Source organism: Nyctibius grandis, chromosome 20, assembly GCF_013368605.1.
Source record: "Nyctibius grandis isolate bNycGra1 chromosome 20, bNycGra1.pri, whole genome shotgun sequence".
NCBI lineage: Eukaryota > Metazoa > Chordata > Aves > Nyctibiiformes > Nyctibiidae > Nyctibius > Nyctibius grandis.
The window spans coordinates 7,172,581-7,193,705 of record NC_090677.1 but is presented as its reverse complement, the minus strand read 5'-3'; the positions used below and the strand labels follow the sequence as shown (position 1 = coordinate 7,193,705).

The 21,125-nt window shown below is 56.0% G+C and overlaps 1 protein-coding gene across 1 annotated transcript in view; it reads right to left on the bottom strand.

Annotated features, from left to right (window-relative positions):
* NIN (ninein) overlaps window positions 1–19,781 on the bottom strand; it is a 62,746-nt gene extending 42,965 nt beyond the window's left edge. Inside the window, exons 1-4 of the mRNA XM_068416605.1 lie at window positions 19,709–19,781; window positions 14,058–14,261; window positions 7,479–7,560; window positions 191–360 (exon numbers count right to left, since the gene is read on the bottom strand). Coding sequence (XP_068272706.1) covers window positions 191–360; window positions 7,479–7,560; window positions 14,058–14,240 — 435 coding nt within the window. The 5' untranslated portion in view covers window positions 14,241–14,261; window positions 19,709–19,781. The remainder of the gene's footprint in view (window positions 1–190; window positions 361–7,478; window positions 7,561–14,057; window positions 14,262–19,708) is intronic.
* Between the last annotated feature and the right edge of the window lie 1,344 nt (window positions 19,782–21,125).

Sequence of the window (21,125 nt, the reverse complement as noted above, 5' to 3'; positions counted from 1 at the left end):
AATATCTGGATTTTTGAGCAAGCGTATGTACAGGGATACGTGGGACAAGGGGTCAGGGAGGTGCCGGGGGACAGGCGAGGAGGGCGACCATCACCTTCACTGGGCAGACCCCAAGGACACCCAACCCACCTTGGAGCAGCGACCTTTGGGGGGTACAGCCCACACCAGCACCTGCCCCCCTCCCACTCACCTCCTCGCAGCCGCTGGAGGCGATGTGGGGGACACACGTGTCCTCGCTCAGCGGCTCGATGACGGTCACCTCGGCAAAGTCCTCCACCGACTCCTGGAACTCGGGCAGGGACCGCCGGCCGTAGCGTTTGCCACCTTTGATGTACTTGGGCTGCGCTTCTGGGGAAGAGTCTGTGAAATTCAAGAACAAAGCACATCGGTGACGGGATTTATTGCAGACCCAGCTCCCAGGTCGCAGCGCACAGGACTGGTCTGGTCGTAGCATTTTGAACACTGAATTGCCACCACCGTTCCCCCCCGGGCAGGCGCCAGCAGCTGCTCCTTTCCAGGAGCACCACCCTCACTGTGGTATCGGGCCTGATGGGCTGGAATTGGTCCTGCTCCAAAAAAAGGCTGTCACAAGGTGGAATCAAGGCTCCATCTTCCTCACCCTTCCTTAATTCCCAGATCAAGTTTGCTCCGTTAACAGGATGGGGAAGAAAAACCCCTCAACCTTGTAAATGCAGCCCATGAGGTCTCTCCTCCTCGCGCTGATCTTCATTACCAGCGATGGGCAGGTTTAATTAGGGACAGCGTCGCACTTAGGCAGCTCAAGCCTCCAGATTACGCAGGCACCTGGGCGACTGCCCCTGCTTTCGGCAGATTTAATTCACGGCTCAATTAAAAGTGTGAAAACAACCGGGAGAGCGGAAAAAAATCAGGCGAGTTTGGAGGCGAACATCTCCCGGGGGGCTCGTGTGGAGCAGCTGATGTGGGCGACGGCTGGGCAGGTCCCAGCTTGTGCTGTGCAACTGCAAGATCTAAATAACCCTTTGGAGTCATCATCTAATTACAGGGGTCTCGGCAGCTCCACTCGCATTCCCCGGCTCCAGCTTCCCACAGTGAGCTCCTGCCTTCGGGGACTGAATTACCTGGGAGCTTCATCAAAATGAAAATAAATAAATAAGCATGTTTTGGGCTATTTTCAGTACGAATCATCCTGGAGCAGGGGGCAAATTAAACGAGGACCAAATTAACCAGGGATTCAATTAGGGAAGGGCTCTCTGCCATGCTAACCTTACCATCCAAACCCCCCCAGGACTCGATCATCTTTGTTTTCTGCCACTTGCAGAGCAGCAGCTTTTTAAAATTTTATTTGCAGAGCGCTCTGGTCCAAAATAAATGCAGGAGTGCAATACTAATAAGGAGCAGGGAAGCTGTTCAATCATTGACAAACAGAAAGCAGCGGGTCTCTAAACCACCCCCCCCTGCCCACATGCCTCCTTGGATAATATTCCTTTAGATATGGCAGAAGGCTTCAAGCTTGTTAGAGGGGAAAAAAATATTCTGCAACTTAGCTATGCAATGAATTATAAAATACACAGGACCAGGAGCCCTTTGATTCCTCCAGCCTCACGCTCCATCCAGCTCTAGGGAACAAACCCGGCGCCCGTGTTTGAACAAGGCCGTTCTAACAAGATTTGCTGCAGCTGGGACTCGCACATGAAAGTTGGGTGTTGAAGTGCCCCGATAGAAAGAAAAAAAAAAAAAAATCACAACGAGACAGGCTGATTAAGTAAGAGCCCGAGAACAAAAGCAAACCTTATCGCTCCTATTAAAGCCTGCCCGGTGGTGAACAATCTCCGGCGAGCAGCTAGCTCTGAAATGCTAATATTTGTGGCTACTCGTTCACCCATTTATTTTCTCCCTGCCATCTCCCCCGCCCTTGCAGAAGAGGGCTTTGGTGGTTTTTTTTGTTGTTTTGTTTTTGTTTTGGGGTTTTTTTGGGTTTTTTTTAGAAATAATTTCTCCTCCTCTAAGACAGAAACGCACCCCTGCGCCCATCTGCCTTTGGAAAGATGAGGGGGGGAAAAAGCAGCCATAATTTAGCCATAACGAAGCTATGGCTAAATTTCCTTCTGTATTTCCCAATTTTCCAACCCCACCCGACAGTTTAACCCCCGCAGCAGCAGAAAGCCCAGCGGTCCGTGGGGACACGGGTGCCTTCACGCCGTGCCCCCCTGCAAGGGCTTTAACAGCACACAGGGAACAGGAACAGGGTCTCCCCACTTCTGTGCTTTAAGCATTTGGAGGCTGGCAGCTGATTTCCCTCCTTCCCCTGCAGTCTGAGCACCTGCATGTGGCTTGTTTTCCCGTTGCAGCTAACAAGTTGTGAAGCCTGAGGATGTCCCTGGGAGGGAAAGGTGACCCCTCATGGTTTGAGAGCAGAAAGTTTACTCCTGCCTTGCAAAACAGGCTGCCGAGGGGATCCCATCGCCACCCGCAGCTCAGCCACCCCGAAACGCCGTTTGCAGAGCCAGGGTGCTTTTGTTAACGTCGGGTTATGGCTCTTCCCCCACAAGCCTCCCTGCACCTTCAAGTCAAAGAATCACAGAATCAATCAGGTTGGAAGAGCCCTCAGGGATCATCGAGTCCAACCATTGCCCTGACACCACCATGGCAACTAGACCTTGGCACTAAGTGCCATGTCCAGGCTTTTCTTAAACACCTCCAGAGATGGGGACTCCACCACCTCCCTGGGCAGCCCCTTCCAATGGCTAATGACCCTTGCTGAGAAGAAATGCTTCCTAATGTCCAACCTGAACCTCCCCCGGCACGGCAGCCGCTGCCCTGGATGCTCCCACCATCGCTGTATTTAGGGAAGGTTGAGCACCCGCCAGCCAAAAGCAGCCACCCGTGCTCCCCGAATGCAGGGAGTTCCCTGATGAGCTGAACTGAGTTGTCTCATTTCCAGCCAAAACTTGATCAGGAAGGATGGAAGGAGCTGCTCAACCCACACGTGCTCCCAAAGGCATGTGAGGAAACGGGAGGGAGATGCCAAAAATCAAGGCTTCCAGTGAGACAGATGCATGAGACAGCCTCATGTTCTATTTATCTCACACACTGTAAATACATCCCTGTGCTGAGCACTGAGGGGAGGCTGCTCGTGCCCTGGTCTGACCTCTGGTACCCCCTTCTGCAGCCAGCAGCACGGCGAGATGCCACTCCTCCCCGACCGTCGCTGTTGTGTGGCTGAGAAGCTGCCAAGAAAGGGATTAAAGAAAAAAAAGAAAAAGAGAAAAAGAAAATAGGTCGAACCCTCCCTGGTTCCTACAGCCCTTGGCAACACTCAGGCTTTGTAAAACACACGCTCCGGAGCTGGTGCCTAATGAAACACTGGGGTCTCATCTGCCCCCCTGAACTGCCCCTGGGCTGGGGTGGGAGCAAGAGCTGCCCAGAGAACAAGCCTCTCGCCTTCCTGCCCCACTGATTGTCCCCCAAAATGCCCCCTGGGAAAAAAAAAACCCACAAACTCTAAATCTGTATTTCACAATCCCCCCTCCCTGATTTAAGCGCTGCAGACAGCAGCCATCGCTTCCCCAGCCCGCTCCCCCCAGTCCATCTCGGCACTTAAACGTCTCCATGGTTAGAGATTTACACTTGATTTTCTGCCTTTCTGCGCTAGATAAAAGTCATTTCCAAATCCTGCTCTGCTCTCCGACGCCGGGGAGGAGGCGGCGGAGCTCCCCTCGATGGTGAGCAGCATCTTCCCGGGCGCAGCATCAAAGCCAGCGAGCGCAGACAAAAGGGGGTTTAGAGGAGGAAGCCCCTCGCCCCGCCAGCCTCTCGTTTCGAGGAGAAATTAATTTCTTCGCTGCTTAAGATTAGGAAGAGAGGGATCCTCTTTGCGGCAGCAGGCAGCCTAACGCCGGGCAAAGCTCATCGCAGCTGGGATCTGCTAAATCCTCATCCCCCGAGACCCAGGTACTGCCTGAGCTCCTCCGAGTCCCTATTTCACACTTCAGGCTCGGCAGCAGGGTCACGGCAGCCCAAACCCAAGGCATTTTGGCCCAGATCACAAAATAATGTGCCTAAATCACCCCCATCCCGTTTTCTACCTGTCCCCACCCCAGTCTGTTTGCAGAGCTGGGGCCAGACCTTTACAGCCTTCCCCCTCGCCGGTGGGATTCCTGCAAGAGCATCATCCCCAGCACCTCTGCTCTGGGAAGGCAACACCATTCATGTGCTGGGAAGGAAAAAAAAAAACCCCAACAGCCCCTCGTGACCGCATGGAGGATGGCATCGAGCTCCTCTTTAATTTGCCCTGGGTGTTCCCGTAATCCTGCGCTCCACCCCAGTAATCCCTCCCTGTCTGGGCTTCCAACGCAGAGCTGACTTTTTATTTGCCATAATGGGGAGGAAAAAAGACTGATTATTCCCCCCCCCCTCCCCATAAACACCCACATAACTGATTTTTTTTTCTTTTCCCTTCCCTTAAATCTATTTTACTGTCCCCGGACCCCCCCTCACTGCCACAGTGACCCATGGACAAAGAGCATCAGTGGCAGCAGCACCCAGCCCAGCTCCCACAGGGCTCCCAGCCCCCAGAGCCCCCAGCCCCACAACAGCATCTCTCCAGAGCACCAAACCCCGGTAATTCAGGCTGCGATTTATCCGCACACATCACCTTCATCAGGCAGCTCCGCAAAGGCCCAAGGTGCTGCTGGGGGTCACAGGTCTCCCCGGCAGTCACGTCTGCATGCAGGAGCTAAAATAACCACTATTTTCACAGAATCACAGAATCAACCAGGTTGGAAGAGACGTCTGGGATCATCAAGTCCAACCATTGCCCTGACACCACCATGTCAACTAGACCATGGCACTAAGTGCCATGTCCAGTCTTTAATTTTAAGATGCATTCAGGCATTTTTTGGCTTTTCCAGGAATCTCCCCCATTTCTTTGCCCACCACTTCGTGGCAGGGATGGGGTTTGCCCGGCCGGCTGATGCTCCGGTTCGCAGCTGGGTCCGTGTCCCCACACCAACGTCCCCAAGGGACAGGGCTGATGACAGCAGCGCTGGGAGCTCTGCCTGCCCTGGTTTTCAGGGCTGCTTCCCAGGCAAAGTGCCTGCAGCCTGCCAGGAGCATCCTCCCTGCCAGGCTTCCCTTTGGAAAGGGAATTTAGCTGCTTTGCCAAGAAAAAAAAAAATAATATAGATATCAGCTGCTCTCTGCAAGCCTGAGTGCCTCTCCCACCTGCTGCTTCCCCCCCAAACCAGGGAAACCCCCATCAGCCGCTTCTGTAGGAACCGCTTTTGCATCCTGTGGCAGTTTGGGTTCCTCATCCCTAGCCTGTGGGTCCTGCTCTGTCCCCAAGGGCTGCTCCATCACCCAGGGGCTCCTTGTGCTGCAATGCTGTCCCCTGCCAGGTCCCCTTGGCCACGGAGCACAGGCTGTGTGGGCTGCAGGGGAGCAGCTGGTTTGGAGAGCAGAGACAAGCCCTCTGGCTGCTCACAGACCCAAGGGACCTTCCCATCACCCGAGTCACCCCGTAAAACCACAGCACCAAGGCACACGGCTGCTTCCTTGCGGAGCAAACTCTCCAGATGCAGCAAACAGCCTTAAAATATTTTTCTCCCCCTCCCCCAAATTAAATTTTCATTTAAATGATACAATTTGGAGCTCTTAACTCAATTTTTCCCAAGCCCGGGGCGGGCTGTAACACCAGCATTTCCACGGTCGCTGACAGTTTGACACCAAGCAGCACAAAGCAGCTTGTTCTCCAAATCTCGAGTTTGATCTAAATTAAAAGAAGCAAAGACTTCAGCGTTCAGCGACCTGTCAAAACGCATTAACAGGAGATGCCTCGCAGGCTCCCTACCTGCGCCGCGCGCCCTTTGATTACCTGCCATGCAAAACCCAGCTGACAAACGTGTCCCCGAGGAGGGCTCGCCGGCTGCATTCGTGATTTCCCCTGCGATAACCCAAAATTTACCCCTTTCTAAGAGATTTATTTATATTTAAATCAAACTGGAGCTTCTCCACCATACGACGCCCTCGCCACGCACCCCCCTCGCTCCTGAGCGCCCACAGAAACTGCATGAAGGGTGCAAGAGCTGTCATTGCCCATCTCCCTCTTAGTATTAAGAGCTTTGGAAACGAGGGGTGGAAAAAAAAAAAGAATGAATCCATCAATTGCATCTCTTGGGGTTTTTGCAGCCTGTTTAAGGGGGAAAGTTGTTGTTTCGCTGACTCGAGCGCAGGATGCTCCAGCTGAGATTATTGATGCTTCAGGGGAGGAAACCTGGAGTTTCCCTCTCCACCCTTTGCTAAGATGTTTTCTCCTTCAGGGATTTCATGCCCTGGCTGCTCCAAAGGCAGGATTAGGGATTTACATACAGGTGTGACACCAGGCAGAGCTCCAGCTGGAGCTGCTCACCCCAGCCCCACACCCCCCCAGTGCTCCCAGCCCCACGTGCATACCAAAGCTGGGACTCTATTACCTCCTGAGGGTCTAAAAGCCACTTTTTAAAGGCACGCTGAAATAAAGGGAAGGAGAAAACAGGACAGGGAGGACTCACAGCACCCACTGCTTTCCCTGACCAGCCCCAGCCTGGTTTGTCAGAGGGCTCATCTTGGTGAGAAGCATCTTTAGGGCAGATTGACTGTCCCCTGGGAGACATAGTCACCTTGGAGTAGCTTCCTACAGGACCAAGCTCACCCCACTCATCTCAGACACAAGGAAACAGAATGGAATTTAAAAAAAAAAAAACAAACCAAAAAATCAGAGCTAGACAGGAGGGGTATTTCTGTGTCTAGCAGCCCATCTCCAGGAGGAGCTCTTGCAGAGAGCTTCCAATTATAACCTTCACAAAAACCAGAGCAGCAGCCAAAGCCAGCACAGGTCCCCCGAGAGATCCCACCGCCAGAGCTCCCCGGCTGCCGGGGCTGCCTCCGGCACAGCCCGGAGCAGAGGCTCCCCGAGGCAGAGCTCAAACCCTCCTGCCAGGCTGGGGCTTCTGCGCTGGGGTCACACCACCACCTCAGGGCATGGGTCCTGGCGAGCCCCGAAGCGCTGGAGGGGAGGGCAAGGGGATGTGCCAGCCCCAGCAGCATTAAAGCAGCCATTTGATTGCCCACCCATAACCATCTCCCGCAGCTGGAGAGCTCCTAAAGCATCTCTGGGCACCAGAAGCATTGTGGGATAGAGAGATCTCAGCCCATTTAGCAGCCATGGGACATCTTGAGCATCTGAAGTGGTGTTGGCTGTCTACACGCAGACATCACGTGCCTCTCTGGGCATTTAGATCATGGTAATGGGATATAAATATCTATTAGCTCAGAAAACGCTTTTGTACAAGGCTCCACAACAGACCTTAACTCTCCCTTCTCCCTAGGCCTGGGCATCCAAGCAGAAGAGCTTATCTCAGCACCTAAAAAGCAGTTTCTTCTCTAAGATCCTCTGCAAGAGCCAACCAAATCTGCTTTGCCAACGAAAACGTACTGTTTCAGAGAATTTGAGTCTGTACCTGCTTCTTGGAAGTGCTCCTCATTGGAGAGGGTTCTGGATAAGATGAGGATAAGTGCTTCTTTAAATTGGTCAAAGTGGACCTGGAGGAAAAAAAGGAAGAAAGGAGGAAATCAACTGGTGCAGATAATTAAACATCAGGCTAATAACCCAGCAGGCAGCAACGCAAATCTCTCAGACCACCAGGCTGAGCCGAGAGCCTCGGCAAGGGGCTGGAACGAACCTCGGCTGCTGCTGTTGTGGGGCCTGGAGAAATGACAGCAAGTGACATGAGGACACAGCCAGCATCTTTGAGCACGTGAAAAAAACAATTGCTATCACAGAATGACCCAAAGCCACTGCTTTAATGCCCTGGTTGGGTTTTTCCATCAAGCAAGAAGCTGAAATAACACATCCAGAGGACCAGTGAGCACCTCCATCACTTGAGGTGACCTGGCCAGGGTCAGTGGCTCCTACAGCGAGACACCAGTCCTGGCCAGTGATGAGATACTTGGTTGTGGAAATGCTCCACTGCCCTAATTAAGCTTCAGAAAACACTTTCCAAAGCAGATTGCAGAAAGTCGCACCCTTTCCAGGGCAGCCCTGCCCTGGCTCCTGCCTGCTGCAGCTCCGCAAGGGCTACACTGGAAATACCAGGTCTGGAGCGTGGCTATGGGAAAAAACAGGGAGGGATGATCCTACCACTGGGGTTTTTTTTCCCCCTTTTCCATCTGTGTCTTCCTGGAAATCCTCCTGCCTCACGCCACAAACAGTTGCAGAGGGGCCAGAGCATCCTTCGCAGCCGCGCCGGGGAATGTCAGCAATTCCAGCCGCGGGGGGGACAGCTGGGGAAGCTATTTGACACGGGTCAACGGCGAGGCAGAGCCGGCCACCACGGTTTCTTTCGGCTAAATAAATCTTAGGAGAATTTTTAGCATTGAACAAGAGATTTTTAAATACAAAGGACCCACCGAGGTTGCTCTTGCTGGCAGGTCTGATTGCTGCAAAGCCGACACGAAGGGCAGGAGCGGGGATTTTAATGCCTCTGAGGGAGGTACAGGCAGCAAAGTTCAGGTCTGAAGTTTGCCAGCTTGTTTTTGGGGTTGAGACAGACCAAAAAAGAGCAACGTGCCCCGCGGCAGGTTGGGGGTGGTGGGAGAGCCCTGCTCCGCAGCTCGGGCGGTACAAATCACCGCTGCGGTTTTAAACACACGCTGCCCGAGTCATTAAACAGTTCGAAATATGTTCAGCAATGAAACTTGTCAGGGATGCCTTCATCTGCATACTAATTGCTGCCATTCATTTCCAAGGGGCTGGTGTGCTTCAAAAGGACAGTTTACAGAGACAGGAGAAGTTGCCTGATTAAAAAAAAAACTTGACATTTAGACTAAATGAGGATGAATAAAAGATGAGAGTGTTCGAATAACAGGTGTGTGTCCCACCCCCCATGGGGATCTTCTTGGGAAGGGAACGGTGACAACAGGCACAGGGACAGAGCCAGTCCCTCGGATAGGTGCTGTGTGTCTGTACACAGAGTACTTAGAGCAACGCAACAGTTAAAATCAGAGCTGTGCCCAAGTACGAGCCAGGCAAGGCAGCCTGGGGGCCAGCAAAGCCACAACCCCTGCGATATCTCCCATTTTAAAGAAAGCAATCCTCTGCCACTGCTCCCCACCAATTTCCTCGCTCCGTATCTCACACAAAATCACAGAATCAATGAGGTTGGAAGAGCCCTCTGGGATCATCGAGTCCAACCATTGCCCTGACACCACCATGGCAACTAGACCATGGCACTAAGTGCCATGTCCAGGCTTTTCTTAAACCCCTCCAGAGATGGGGACTCCACCACCTCCCTGGGCAGCCCCTTCCAATGGCTAATGACCCTTGCTGAGAAGAAATGCTTCCTAATGTCCAACCTGAACCTCCCCTGGAGAAGCTTGAGGCTGTGTCCTCTTGTCGTATCACTAGTTGCCTGGGAGAAGAGGCCGACTCCCACTCCAATGTCCTTGCTCCATATCTCCATCCAACTTAACCTCTAGGGTGCACAAAGGAGGGACGTGCACCCCAGGAGACATGGAGCAGGGGATGCTCACATCCCACAGCACCCCACACATATGAGCTCAGTACCTACACACCTCCAGCAGCCACATGCTGTGATGGAGGGTCACGCTCCTGCCTGGAACGCCCACGCCAGGGAGGCTGCGGGCTCCCCGCAAGCGCAAGGGATGCGATAGCTGATGTGGGCAGGCACAAGTCTGCATCAATAGCCTTTGGGTTTTTTTTTTGCTTAGAGAATATTCTCAGCAGAATGACGGGCCCGGACACCCCAGGGAGGAGAGCACTAACTGCAGCAGTGTCACACAAAGCACCGTCTGCTTCTGGAAAACAGCCTCAGATGCTCAAGCCAACCCAGAAACTTTACAAGTGCAAGGCACAAATATACAGCAGCAAACCAGGGCCAGGGTATTTCAAGTTTAATGCTCTTTTCAACGTGCTCAACTGAATTTGGGGTATTTTGGAAGCACCAACTTGTGTCTGCTCACGGAGGCCTCCAACCCAGAGGAGTTCAATGAAATGTTGGGAAGCATTTCTTCTCAGCAAGGGTCATTAGGCATTGGAAGGGGCTGCCCAGGGAGCTGGTGGAGTCACCATCTCTGGAAGTGTTTAAGAAAAGCCTGGACATGGCACTTAGTGCCCTGGTCTAGTTGACAGGGTGGTGTCAGGGCAATGGTTGGACTCGATGATCCCTGAGGGCTCTTCCAACCTCATTGATTCTGTGATTCTGGGATTTGGGCAGCACCTTGAGAGCTGATCCAAACCAGCCTGAACGCTGGGGGCACGTTAAGTGCCTGGTGAGGCGAATTTTCCCAGAACAAGTAAATCAGAGGCAAACAAGACTGATACACCACACACGCATAGCGAGCCCAGCCCAGCTTCCTCCTGGCTATCAGGTACCAACTGAGCTGCCGGCTGCTGAGCAACGCCAGCACCTTGGAGAAACCTTGATGCCTGCTTTGAAGCAAGTTCCCTGTGAAGCCATGACGCATTAGCACTAGAAAGGGAGCACGCATGTGCCAAGCTACCTGCTGCTTCTCACCGTTTGTCCCTGCAATGCAAAGCAGCTCTCTGCAAACCCCGGCCTCTCCGGGGCCAGCCAGCGCCGGTGGCTCCTTCCAGCTCCCTTATCCTTCATCCCTGAGCAGAGACCTTTCCCCAGAGCCCCGGCCCTGCCTGCAAACTCCTTCCAGCAGCAGCCAGAAGGTTGCAGAGGGAAGCGTCAGGTGGGGAAGACGGAGGAACAGGGCAACCTTGCGAGCAAGTCTCCTGCCTGGCACACAGAAAGGCACCGTGCATTATGGGGAGCATCAAGGGGAGCTGACGAGTGAAACCCCACGACGAGGTGTCCTGGCTAACGCAACAGCACAGGGCAGGGTGAAACCCAGACTCCCTGTCCCTGCTCGAGGACGGCCACGAAGGATGGTCCTTGGGCAGGGTCCGGAGGTGCCCGACTTACCCCCATCCCTGCAAATCATATAACCACAGTCATCGCTGTGCCCATGAGCTCTGTCCCAGAGACACCACTCCACATTAGATACTAATTAGCTCTCGGAGGCCAGACGAGAAGGGCACGCCTGCACGCATCCCCTCTGTCCCGCAGACAAGCATGAGGGGCCTGAGGGCTCCCAGGAACGGCTGCCAGCATCACCTCCGCACGCAGTCGCATGAGGAGGGAGGTCTGGGATGGTTTGGCTCTGCCATGAGCCAGGGCAGGGTTTACACACCCCACCGGACCCCGGAGATAGCGTGTACCCGTTAATCCCCCAAAGCACCGCACAGAGCAGGGCAGGGGATGCCGCGCGTGCAGCCCCTCGCCAGGACGCCAGCCCGGCTCCCAGCCCAACCCAGCAGCCCCATCACAGCACATTCATCCCCGGAGAGGAGCCCCCGGCACAAAAGCAAGCACGTGGCCCCACCAAGTCGTCCCTCAGCAGACAAAACGCTCCCCCCTCCCCATGCCCTCCCATAAAACCCCGGCAAACAAAGGCTGCTCCCACCGCCGAGAGGGACCATCTGCGGCAAGGGGCCGGCGGGGCAGGTGCAAGGAGCCCGCGCTCGGGAGCGACGTGTTTGCTGCTATTCTCCCGACGAGCTCCCTGGGAAACCCAGAGGATTTGATAGCTATTAAATCAGAGTTGCGCTTAGACACGGCCCATTGCTGCTGCTAACGAGAGCAAACGCCGGGGAGACGTTGAGGAAACGCTAGAGACAAAGAGTATTCTGATATTCAAGTTGCAGGTTGTAAGTGAATCACAGAATCACAGAATAATTTGGGTTGCAAGGGACCTTTAAAGGCCATCTAGTCCAACCCTCCCTGAAATGAGCAGGGACATCTTCAACTCAATCAGGTTGCTCAGAGCCCCATCCAGCCTGACCTTGACTGTTTCCAGGGATGGGGCATCTACCATCTCTCTGGGCAACCTGTTCCAGTGTCTCACCACCCACATAGTAAACAATTTCTTCCCTATATCTAGTCTAAATCTACTCTCTTTTAGTTTAAAACCATTATCAATCAATCAATCAGGTTGGAAGAGCCCTCTGGGATCATCGAGTCCAACCATTGCCCTGACACCACCATGGCAACTAGACTATGTCCACTAAGTGCCATGTCCAGTCTTTTCTTAAACCCCTCCAGAGATGGTGACTCCACCACCTCCCTGGGCAGACCCTTCCAATGGCTAATGACCCTTGCTGAGAAGAAATGCTTCCTAATGTCCAACCTGAACCTCCCCTGGCGAAGCTTGAGGCTGTGTCCTCTTGTCCTATCGCTAGTTGCCTGGGAGAAGAGGCCAACTCCCACTTCACTGCAACCTCCCTTCAAGTAAGTGCAAACTGTCCCCAAAGACAAAGTCAGGGGGGAATGAAATAAAAGTGCTCCTCGGGATGCCCCGTGCCCCAGGATGGAGCTCGGGCTGGAGCAGGGCAAGCATGACCCAGCACTGGGGATGCTTCAGCATTTGGGTGCCTTTGGGCTGAGCATTTACTGCGTTTAACTTTGCTTTTCACCCACGCTAAGCAGGGCACTGCTCCTTTAGCCCTGACCAGCTCTGCCAACCCCATCTTTAGTACTCCAAGGGTCAGAAACCTCCGTCTGGATCCATCCGTGCTCCAGCACCGCTCACTGTCAGTGGAAAAGCTACAGCCCCAGGGCAGGCGAGGAAGAGGAGGCTTTGTTCGTTAAAGGAATTGTTTTGTGCAAGCTGCAGTTTGATAGGAAACTGGAGTCGGGATGGCTGCTTAGCTCATGTCTATCGAGCGCCCTGGCTGCCCCGCTCTGCATTTTCTGATCTTAATGAGCAGCGATGGGATTTCAGGGTGATTTGGAAGGAAGCGTCTGATGCAATCCGAGCACAGCGCGCTGGGAAGGAGGTAACGCAGGAGCACAAGGACATCCACGCTGAACATGGAGGTCCCCCCAAGGGCAAGCAGCTTCTGCTCAACCCCCTGGCATTTAACCCTACAAAGGTACAACCACAACTGAAAAAATCCCTCTGCTTTAGAGAAACGTGCACAGCCGCATGCGGCCCCACCAGTTTAACTACAGCTTAAGTCAACGTAAATCACAGGCCCAAGCCCTGGTTTTAGGTCCCCATCGCACCGCAGAGCTTGTGCAAGCACCCGGTGAGCGGGTTCAGGAGGGTGGCCCAGGCTAGAAGCAGCACTCACCGGTGCTGGGGGGCACAGGGGCTCAGCCGAGCACCACTGCAAGGGCAGCAGGGACCTGGCACTTGGTCTGGCCTTGGACAAGGGGAAAACATGCCCTGCATCAGTGTGGCACCAGCACACAAGGCTGAGCAGAAAGCGGTGGTTTCTGAGAGCTTCAGAGCGCCTCCAGTCAGGGCAGACGCACCAGCAAGCAGCTTCCTTCCCCATTATAGAATCAAAGAATCACAGGATGGTTTGGGTTGGAAGGGACCTTAAAGACCATCCAGTTCTAACCCCCCTGCCACGGGCAGGGACACCTTCCACCAGACCAGGTTGCTCCAAGCCCCTTCCAACCTGGCCTTGAACACTGCCAGGGAGGGGGCAGCCACAGCTTCTCTGGGCAACCTGGGCCAGGGTCTCACCACCCTCACAGCAAAGAATTTCTTCCTCATATCTCATCTAAATCTCCCCTCTCAGTTTAAAACCATTTCCCCTTGTCCTATCACTCCATGCCCTTGTAAAAGTCCCTCTCCAGCTTTCCTGTAGCCCCTTCAGGCACTGGAAGGTGCTAGAAGGTCTCCCTGGAGCCTTCTCTTCTCCAGGCTGAACAGCCCCAGCTCTCTCAGCCTGTCTCCATAGTAGAGGTGCTCCAGCCCTCTGAGCATCTTCGTGGCCTCCTCTGGACTCGTTCCAACAAGTCCAGTCATCACTCTGAGGCCACCCTGCTGAACAGAACAACAGACCTTGCAAGTCCCGCCACCCCAGAGCCTCCGTGATGCTGGATATTCACAAATTACAGACATCCAGCCTCTTTTCACCACCCTCCCACGTGTGCAGGAGCAGTTCCATGGTGCTGCCTTGCTCCAAGCCCCGGACCCCGCCATCGCCCCAGCCTTACCCTGCCTAGGAGGTTGCCTTGGAGGAGGGTCTGCTGCAGCGCCGGGGCCACCTCCTCCAGGTGCAGCATGTGGCAGAGGTCTGTGAGCTCCTCCGGCCCCAAGGACCCCGTGCCTGTGCTGTCGAAGCTGTCGAAGAGCTCCTTGAGGCGGGCTTCATACTGGTCCTGCTCAGCTTCATCCATCCCATAGCCTGCCACGCTCACCTGCGGGGAGAGACGGGGCCGGTGAGCATCGGTGGCAGAGCCCACGGCATGCAAAGGTGAAAACCCCGAGGGCTGGTACATGGGCAGCCCTCGAGGCTGTTTGCTGCAGTTTTCATTTGCATTAAGTGAACCGGGTGCTCTCCCACCCCTCCAGCCTCTTCCATCCCACTGCGTGAAGCCAGAAGTCGCACAGCAGAAAGACCAAAGGAAAAAGGCCTGCAGAGCCAAACCCTCGGGGTGGGGACAGCCCGGGTGGCTGGGGCAGCCCTGGGCGGCACGTCTCTACCTGCCACCTCACACCAGCTCCACAAGTGGCTCGCTTGGCTCCGCTGGAGCAGCTGAGGTGCTGCAGGGGAAAATCATTCCCTTGAGCTCGGCTGGTTCCCAGGTGATGCTGTGCCGGCCTTAGCGAGAAGATAAACAACCATCCCAGCAGCAGCAGCTCACCAGCAGCAGGGAGTGAAGCCTGGGGCTCTGCCTGCGGTGGGGAGGGCAGGAGATCCCAACCACTGCCTCTCCCCACACCCAGAATCACAGAATCAATCACAGAATCAATGAGGTTGGAAGAGACCTCTGGGATCATTGAGTCCAACCATTGCCCTGACACCACCAGGGCAACTAGACCAGGGCACTAAGTGCCATGTCCAGGCTTTTCTTAAACACCTCCAGAGATGGTGACTCCACCACCTCCCTGGGCAGCCCCTTCCAATGGCTAATGACCCTTGCTGAGAAGAAATGCTTCCTAATGTCCAACCTGAACCTCCCCTGGAGAAGCTTGAGGCTGTGTCCTCTTGTCCTATCACTAGTTGCCTGGGAGAAGAGGCTGAACCCCAAACACTGCAGGCCAGCCAGCCACTGGGTACACCCCCCTCCACGAACACAAACTACATCCTTGTGCCAAATATGCTCCTTTTTACACTGGCCTGGGTGCAGGGAGCCCAGACACACCGTCAGCCCTGTTGATGCCAGCATGGAGCATCTCTGCTTTGCTCCACAGCCCCGGCATGAAGCCACCCGGTGCCCTGTGCCCCCACTGGGTCACTGCCCAGTCCCATGGCACACACTGCACCGCTCTCCTTTAGGTACTTCAGGTCAAACCCTGTCCGAGGCAGGGAAGTGTGTGATAGGGGACACTGCTGGGTGGCAGCAAACCCAGCCCCAGCGCAGGGCCGTCCCCAGCACGGCGATGGCTGAAACGCGGCTGGTCTCCTGCGCCAGCAAACAAAGCCCGGGTGGTTTCCCCACTGCTCACCCGAGGGCTTCGTCCTCCCCTCCAAGTCAACTATTTCTCATCTCTCTCATCCCATCCCTACCATGAGCATCGCAGCCCCAAGAGCTGTTTTGGCAGGGGAGCAGGGAGGGAAATTTCCTGTCTGAAATGAAGGATGCAGCTGGCATCCATTGACCCAGCCTGGCATCCATTGGCCTGGGCGCATTCCTGTGTGACATGATCTAGGCAATCCTGCTCCGGCAGGGGATTGGACTGGATGATCTTTCGAGGTCCCTTCCAATCCCGAACATTCTGTGATTCTGTGTGTGTGTGTGTGTATGTGTGTGACACAGCCTGGCAACCATTGACCCACCCTGGCATCCATTGACCCACAGACAGCCCAGAGCATGCAGAGCTGCCCCGGCTGCAAGGTGCAGCCTGACTTCACCCCCCTGCCCACCACCGCGGCCTCGAGGAACACGCTGATCTTCAGGAGCAATGACATAGGCAAGGACAGCAGCATCGCCAGAGAGAGCAGTCACAATCCCCCCTCATCCCCACATCACTCTGAGCCTCACACCCTCAGTGTCCCCTGTTTTTTTTCCCACCCCCCCAGATGCCTCTCAAGCTGCTTTAGCAAAGCACCCAAGCGCTGCGGGGAGGAGCGAGGGTGCAGACGCGTTTGCGTTCAACCCAGGGTGCAGCGGAGGAGTCAGCACCCAAAAATCCAGGTGCCTGCAAGCAGAAGGAAGGCAGCAAACTAGTTTCCTGGTCCTCACACCAGCAATCCCATTTCCCACCCGCACCCACAGGGCTCGACAGTGGTACAAGCCCTGCCCGCCCCACCAGCCCCAAAACTCAGGGCCGAGCCTGCAGCGAAGGTGACTCCGACCCGTGGAGCTTCCCAGGCATTTTCGAGCCTCTTATCTTCAGGGTCAGCCACCTCTTGCCCCTCAGAGACCTCTCCAGCACCCGACCCTACTTCCACACCACCAGAACCAGTTCCCCCAGTTAGCGCAGAGCGCTAAACGCCACCTCCCAGTGTGTCCCCAAGCACCCACGCTGACGGAGCATTGGGGTCACCCCCTCTCAGTGCCGTACCAGCAAGGAGCCCCAAAAAACTTACCCCAGAGGAGACTGGGTGGGCTGAGGGAGGAGGCACCAGGGAGCCCATAAAACCAGCAAGAAAAATACAATCCCCAAAGGGGAAGAGCATCGGGTGCACAGTCCCTGCCCTACAGCCTGGGCGAGCTTTCGGCGAGGGCATGGTGGCCCCGGCAGCCCCGCATGTCCCACTGCTGGATCCCACAATCCAGCCGCTCCCTACGCAGCACAGGGAGGGGATTTCATGCTTTCCAGCATAAAAAGCATCAGGAATAAAGAAAGAAGAGCAAGGCTCTTCGCCTACCTGCAGTCAGTCAAGGACGGCGAGCCGCCGGCAGCGAGGCGATCCCGCACGCATCCTGCGCAACCTCCATCTTAGGAAGCCGGCTCCGGCTGCGCAAGGTGACCCAAGATGCCTACTCCCAGATGAATTATTCAGAGAGGAGGGGGAAAAAAAAAAAAACAAACTCCAACCCTCCTACCTGACGAGCTCGCGAGACATCACCCAGCAGTCAAAATAATGAGGTCGGCAGCATCAGGGACGCGGCGCGCGCAGCCACCCTCCGCGCCCGAGCTGCCTTGCGGGGCTGGGGATGGGAGGCTGGCAGCAGAGACAGGGCTAAGAGGGGCGAGGGGGGGGACACGAGAAGCACACAAAGCCCGAGTTAAACCCCAGCCTTTCATCTCCGCTCCAGATGGGCCAGCAGCTGAGATGCAGGAGGGCGGCCGGGAGCCGGCAGGATAATAGGGGCGGGTGGGCGGCAGCTGAGCTCCCCAGGCCCCTGCAAGGAGGAGAGGGGCCGTTCCCTGCACAGGGCATCCCTGTGTGCAGATTTATAGCCCCTATAGGACCTCTGTGTCACATTAAGTCCCCCAAAATGATCGGCTTGAGCAGATGGCGCAGAAAGGTGCAGGTTTAGCAGAACTGCTTGGAGTCATAACCACATTATTCTTTATTTCTCTTCTCCCTATAACAAGTCCTGGGAAGCAAAGCGCTCGGGGATGATGAGAAAAGGAAGTTTTCACCGGCGTTTCTTTCCTTCCTTTAAACCCACCCTCTCCCGAGAGCCAGATAACCTTCACGGCGCACAATGTAGAGGCCTGATACGACTAAATTCTCAGCTAAATTTAACTCAAACAATATAGGCTTGAATGGTAATTACCACTTCGCATATTAAGTGCCTGGAATCAATATCAATCTCCAAGCTTTAGCCTCAAACTAATGAAGACACAGATTACCTGGTCAATCAATGGCACCATCAAGTAAAACCACGATAATTAGCACAACGCTCTTTTTTTTTGGTGCTCCCTGAGATATAACTGTTTGGTAGCATCCACCTCGTGCTGAAGAGAGGGTTAAAAGCAACTTGTCCTTCCATCTGCACTTGGGACAACTGGGATGATACAAACACAGCCAGCAAAACCCACCAGCACCCCAGTTTTTAATGGCAGGGTTTATGACAAGATGCCCAACAGCCACCAAAACCAGACCCTTGAGCTCTTGCTGGAAAGCTGGAGCTGGGGTTGTCTCATTTAACTCGTTATCTCCTTCCCCTAATGAAGGATCTCATCCATCGCAGCTGCCATGATTCACCACATACACCCCCAAACCCCCGCGTCAGGGCAACTTCTGAGCTCAGCCCACCCCGCAACACCCCGGCCCCTCTTGGGGAGCAGCGGCTCCGCGAAGGGTTACACCGAGAAAGCAAAGGAAAGGGGAAAAAAAGCCCAAAAGGACAATGAAGCACCCGAATATCAGTAAATCACTCGACAGCACGCCCAGCTCTTCAAGGGTCACCACCAAAGTCAGCTTTACAGCTGGCGGTTCCTCCTCCCCATTGAGCACGGTCATAATTTTTGCAGCCCGGCTCTGGCTGCTTTGCACCTCAATGCCCCCCAAAACCTGGCCAAACCCTCCAAAGCTGGCAGAGAAAAAGGGATTCTGTTAACCAAGCTCCAGATTAGCCGAGCAGCGATGGCATATCAAGCGCTATAAATTTATGTAAAGAGCTTCAAAAGCAGCGCAGCGTTTTGAATATTCACGCCACCCCGGTATTTGCATTGTAATGGGGCTTTTCAATCAGCAGCCTTCCCCTCAATAAGGAAAAACAAAGCACCCATCTGTTTTGATTTTGCAAATCGAGCTGTAACTCGGGGAGCTCCGGGTGCGATAAAACCCAAGGTAGAGGCACAAAGCTGATTAGTTCCGAAGTAAACAAAGCGAGCCGGCGATTTATCCAGCGACGCCTCGCACGCCGGGAAATAAGGGATTGGGTGATTCGAGATAAACCCCGGGCCGTGCTGAATCACGGCGATAACGCCGCGCGTCCATCGCGCTGCGGGGACCGTGTGGCGAGCCCCTCACCGTCAGAGCCCCGTTTCGGTGAGCAAATGAGAATAAATGCGTGGGTTTATGGGATAAATGCACCCACCCAACCTGACGCCCACCCAACCTGACGCCCACTTGCACAGCAAACCCCCAGCTCCCGTGGCTGACCCTCCCGGGCTGCAGATTTGGGGTCTCATCCCCATCTGTACCCAGAGGTGACAGGGCCCACGGTTTGTGACCAGAGAGCAGATGCCGCCCTTGGTGACAGCGAGGGCTTCGCCGATGACAAAACAACCGCTGTCATCAATTCCTCCAGCCACAGCCTGCTCCTTCCCCGCCTCAGCCTAGGGAGAGCTGCTCCTCACCCCGCTCCCACCGCTGGGGTTTGGGGGTGTTCGGAGCATCTCTCCGGTGACGGGACGGGGACGCACCGCAGGACGGGGTGCCCTTGGCAGGAGGGTGAGCGGCACCCAGGGCCGCTGAACCCACCCCACGCAGGCACCCCCCAGCACCCACCCACGCCTCAAAACCCCCACCGCACCCTCTGGTTACGAGACCCCCTCCCCAGCACCCCTCTTCCTCCATCCCCCCCTCCCCCTCGCCGCCCCGCACACGCGGCCGGTAGCCCCGGGAAGGGGCGGGCTGCGCCCCGGCACCGCCCGCGGAGGAGGGACCGGCAGCGGCCAGAGCAACCCCGCACCCTCCCCGGGCTCCGTGAGACCCCCCCCCACGCACCCACCGACCCCCCACCCGCGATGCTCGGCGCTGCAGCCCCCGCGGCCCCACTCCCTTCCCCGGGCTCACCCGGCGCGGCTGCCGGTGCCTGCGGAGCGGAGCGGTGCGGTGCGGTGCGAGGGGAAGCGGGGCCGGGGGAGGTGCTGCGTTCAAATGCGGCGGCGTTTATTGGGTCCGCGGCTCGGGGCCGGCCCCGGGGCGGAGGCAACCGGCGGCCTTTGTGCGGCGGGGCCCCGCTGGCACCGCCCGGGACCGCCCCCCGCCTGCCAGCGCCGGCCGCCCGCCCCACGGGGGGCAGCTGCGTGGGGGCCCCCGCGCCCCTGTGGCCCGCTGTCCTGTCCCCATGGTGGCATCACTTCGGTTCCCACCATCCCGCACCCCCGGGTGGCATCACACCAGCTCCCCGCTGTCCCGCACCCGCGGGTGGCATCACCCCGGCTCCCTGCTGTCCCGCACCCCCGGGTGGCATCACCCCGGTTCCCACCATCCCTCACCCCCGGGTGGCATCACCCCGGCTCCCCGCTGTCCCGCACCCCCGGGTGGCATCACCCCGGCTCCCTGCTGTTCCTGGGGACATGACCCTGCAGCTCCTCATTGTCCCAAAAAAACAATGGCATGTCACCTGGGCTGCCCCATACATCATGTCACCCCACTGTCCCCTGCCATGGGGACACAGCACCCCTGCTCCCTGCCATCCCAGGGCCTGCAGGATTGGCATCTTCTCGGGTCTCCTTGTGTCACCGTGATGCGGGGCCACACTGCCCCTCATGGTACCCACCCCAGCACCCATGGTGGCTCCACACACCGACCCATCTGTGCCCCCCACTTGCTTTGGAGGGGCACAACCAAGGACAACCCTCTGCCCCATGAGCCATCCCGGGGGGGTGCTCCGGGGCGCTGACACACCAACCACGGGCACCAGCAAAACTCAAACCCTCACTTAAACCTCGGCAGCCTCATTAGAGGCTGGAGCTCAGCGCCAGCTGGCGTGGGCTAGTGGCAGGGAGGCGGAGGTCGCCAAGGGTTGAGGCTTGTGGATTCTCTGGTGGCTAATAAAGGGTTCAGCTCACACGGCAATCTGCCCTCGCACGATTGCACGGGCTTGTTTTGCTTGTTTTTGCGAAGTAATAACTTTTAAACCCTCTTCCCTTTTTTAAGGCGACTCTGCAACCGCTCTGCAGGTTCAAAATATTTATGGAGGAGGAGCAAGGGAAACACAAAAGCCTCGCACGGACCCTGCTTCGATAGGAAACCAGGCTGAAAAGCCCACGAGATCCTGCAGCGGAGGGATGGGCTGCTTTGCCACGCAGTCCCACCGGCGGTGACAGGGACACCGGGGACACCACACGTGAGCTTAAAGGCGTCATAAAATATTTATCCCGCTGCAGCAGCTGGGGTAGCTCTGCCACCAGCACCAGCCCCAGGGACAGGGGACGTGGCAGAGATGAGCGGGTCCCCCAGTGTCGAGCAAAGCCCTGCCCAGGGA